Here is a 3954-nt window from a genome sequence, read left to right on the forward strand (position 1 = left end):
AACTGGCCAACGGATCGTTGGCTCTGAGCCGTCGTGTACCCCCCACCACTGCCACCCCCACCCCTACTAGTACCACCTATACTAGTGTCGGTGCCTCCGTCCCCTCCTTCATCACCATCATCATCGTCGTCATCGTCGTCGTCGTCCCCAGGACCAGTGTCAAGTGGGGGTTGAGTCTCATCATCATCATCACTCACTACAACTTGATGATGAGGAGGAGGCCGTGAAGATGCTTCCTCACCCTGATTGGAACGTGCCGAACTCCTCACCAAAGGATCAAAGGAGTCTGTATCCGCCTTTTGTTCCTCTACTGCCTGATCGACATCGATACCCAGAGCTGCTGCTCCCTCGGCTACCTGCGGAGCAAGGCCTCCCTCCGCATCATCTAAATCAGCTGATTTGACCCACTTATAAAGTAGGTCCTCATCATCATCACCTATTTGTGCCATGTTACCTATAGACAACAGGTCTAACGGGTCTTGATTTTCCTCCATGTCTCGGTCTACCCGCAACTGTCTGTCTCTTAACTTCATATTGTAATGGCAGTAAACGAGCTTTTGCAGCTTCTCATATGCTAGTCTGTTCCTCTTGCTGGTGTGTATGAGTGACCATGTGCTCCAGTTCCTCTTACACAGTGAGGAGGATACAGTCTGTGCGAGAACACGGACTACCAATAACTGCAGTGCGGGCGTGTCGACTCCATACATCGCCCACCACTCACCTATATATCCATGACGAGCTTGTTTTAATTTGAAGTTTAAATAAAAATGCAATTACCTAATTATGTTACCATACTCACATGGCATCATCGTTTCAGTCGATGCTTTTGCTAGTGCGGATGAGAACGTACCCCTTGCATCCCTAAACCGCAGCAACTGTAAACACGGATTCACATGTTATTATTTTTAATCACCCATATTTCTAGAGGCTATAAGGAAGAAATTTTATTGCATTACCTGGTTATCGAAATCTGCTTGCGCTGTTGATTCTGGGAATAATCGTTCAAACGCCTCGTGGACGCCATCGTCAAATCTTTATTCTCATGGAGCCGACGTTTATAATGAAATTTGGGATTCAGGTAGTATGCTGAAACTCAAATATTAGTTACTCAGTTGTATTAACATGCAAACAGAAATGATGCTTAAAGTACTCAGTTGTATTAACAAACTTACCAGCTTGGTGGAGTGGATGCTCAAGAGTCTCAGTCCATCGACGATCGATGATATCGATCACCCACTGATACGAAGTGGGGATTGCAGTCATTATCCCCTGTCTCATAATTCTCATAAGCTCATACATTGACCCCATCGAAGGCCACATCTCATTATCTACGGCTCGTAGGACCTTGTACATCGGATGCAGGAAGGAAACAACGTTGTGAACTTTATCCCAGAAGGCATCGAAAAGCACTATATTTAAACATGTCTTTGCACCCTCAGTCTTCTTCTGATTCCACTCCATGTATCTCTCGGATCTGAACAAATTTTTGAGACCCAGGCGGTGCCTGTATAAGCTGTCAAGTGCAATGAAGTTCGCGGCAAATCGTGTCGCGCCTGGTCTAACGATGTCCCCTCCACAATACTCACGCATTGCAGCCAACAACCATGAGTGATTGTATATAAAGTTTATCACTTTCCTTGCATCCTGGATGGTTTTCCTGACAGAATCCCTCTGGTCAATCTCCTCGAGCATTAAATCAATGCAGTGTGCAGCACACGGGGTCCAATAGAGATTGAACTTCTGCATCAATTTCTTCCCCGCCTTAACGAATGCACTGCCATTGTCCGTCACAACTTGGACAACATTCTGAGACTCAACATCTCTAATCACTCCTTTCAGGAGAGCATATATGTATTCGTGATCTTTTATTCTGACTGATGCATCAATGGATTTGAGGAAAATCGGTTGTCCTCTACAGTACACCATGAAATTGATAATGGACAATTTCGTGGGTCCTGTCCACCCATCACACATGATTGTTACCCCATACTGCTTCCAATTCCGCTTGAGTCCACGTACCCAAGCCTGCATCTCGTGCTCCCGATCGAGGTAGACGCCAAGAATCTCCTGTGGCGTGGGAGGCTTCACGCCGGGCCCGGCACGTTGCACCTCCTCAATCATATTTTTGGAGTGAGGACTGGCTGCTGCATTTGCTGGTACATGGCTCGAGATGAACCACCTAGATATAACGCCACCTACTTTCTCCCTGAGCCCCTTGCTCCACATATTTTTTAATCTTTTTTAATTAACACCCGCGATGGGTGCATCTGGGACACGAGCGCTTTGCGTGCGTTGTAGGCCATGCCTGCTGCCTCCCTCAAATCGTCTGCTGCTCCCACCAGCCTCATGTCGGGACGTCCCAAACGACGGCCTACTCTCATCAATCTGTCTTCTTTGCTCTCCCTCCCACTCTGAAGCCCGAGACTCATGAATCACTTGTCTAAAATCACTCCTTTCTCGAGCCGTAACACAGTCATCGGGGTACACAATCCCCTCATCGTCGTCATCATCGTGCTCGTCGATAGCACCTAGGCCCCACCCAGTGCCTCATAGCTCCTTCCTCATATCCCTCTCTCAATCCCTTTGCTGCAGCTTGCGTGACTTTGCTTCAGTTAAGACTGTTCTCATCTCCTCTCTCACTGGCCTTGTTACACTTGGACAGTCTTTCACATTCTTGTATCCCCCTGCCAAATGTTCCTTTAGCCTAGACACTCCCCCACTCCGTATCACTTGGCCACAATAGTTGCATATGGCTCCATATTTATTTCCCTCCACTGGTCATCCATGTTTCCACCCAATGTCCCGTGCTCGTATTCAGTGCAATAAGCCCAAATCATTTGAAGGGTTAAGATGTTAGATCAAATTAAAATTTCTTATTAATTACAATTGAGGAAAGAGTTTGCAGATTACATACTAAGTAAACTTTAAGGGGCCTATTGTGATTTATACATACAACATGATGAGTATTGGAAAAAAAAAATGAAACAGATATAGTCTCAGGTGGACAATGCAAAAGGAAACGGTTGTGATTGTACGGTCCACCATTAAACACTTATTAGGACCCACCATAATGTGTCCATAATGTTTATTTTCCATCCAACCCGTTGAAAAGGTTACATAAATCTAGATGAAGTGAAAAAACAAATATCAGCTTTATACAAAACTTTTGTGGCCCATAATAAAGTTCGAGTGGACCCCACCATAGAAAATAGGGACTGTGATTGCATATCCACCATTAAAATCCTCCTAAAGATGTATGTACTGTTTACTTGATATCCAATCTATTGATTAGGTCATACAGATCCAGATGAAAGGAAAAAACAAAGATAAGCTTGATCCAAAACTTTTATGGCCCTCAAAAAGTTTATAATAGTTGAAGCTTATTCAACACTTTTTCCAATAATGTGGTCCACTTGAGACTGTTATATACTTAAGTTTTGGTCTCATTCTATCAAATGATTTAGGAAAATAGTTGGACGGCATAGATGAAACACATTCATCATGGTGGGGCGGGCCCACAGAGCACCGACCACCATCCATGGCTGGTGGTAGGGGGCGTAGCCAATCTAGATCCTTTGGCTACAGTTTTTAGCTACAACTTTAATCTGTAGCCAATGCCCCTGAAATTGGTTTGTTTATTGAGTTAACTCTTATTGCACCGAGTAAACTCAGTTGGGCCCACTGTGAATTTATGTGGTTTATCCACACCTTTCATACGTTTTTCTATCTCATTTTAGGCGTTGAGCCCAAAATTGAAGGTTAAATAAATCTCAAGTGGACCATACCACAGGAAACAGTGGAAATAACGATTTCCACCGTTGAAACCTTTCTATGCCCCACAATGATGTTTATTTTTCATCCAAACTGTTCATGAGATCAAACAAACATGGATGAAAGGAAAAAACAAATATAATCTTGTTCCAAAACTTCTGTGGCCCCCAAGAAATTTTCAAC

The 3954-nt window shown here is 44.3% G+C and overlaps 1 protein-coding gene across 1 annotated transcript; it reads right to left on the minus strand.

Moving 5' to 3' along the window:
* Window positions 1-790: 790 nt before the first annotated feature.
* Window positions 791-1729, minus strand: LOC131256226 (uncharacterized). Its single transcript, XM_058257234.1, has 2 exons — window positions 1173-1729; window positions 791-1086 (listed from the first exon to the last, which is right to left on the minus strand). The coding sequence occupies exons 1-2, from the start codon at window positions 1690-1692 to the stop codon at window positions 953-955; spliced, it is 654 nt and encodes a 217-aa protein (XP_058113217.1). The 5' UTR covers window positions 1693-1729; the 3' UTR covers window positions 791-952.
* Window positions 1730-3954: the final 2225 nt, after the last annotated feature.

This window comes from Magnolia sinica, chromosome 9 (assembly GCF_029962835.1).
Source record: "Magnolia sinica isolate HGM2019 chromosome 9, MsV1, whole genome shotgun sequence".
Classification (NCBI taxonomy): domain Eukaryota; kingdom Viridiplantae; phylum Streptophyta; class Magnoliopsida; order Magnoliales; family Magnoliaceae; genus Magnolia; species Magnolia sinica.

Excerpts from the sequence above, each read along its gene's own strand:
- LOC131256226 (XM_058257234.1), bottom strand. The coding sequence starts at position 1,692 with ATGCTCGAGGAGATTGACCAGAGGGATTCTGTCAGGAAAACCATCCAG. Across the intron at positions 1,087-1,172 it reads GCATCCACTCCACCAAGCTG|CATACTACCTGAATCCCAAA; the intron begins GTAAGTTTGTTA and ends TTTGAGTTTCAG.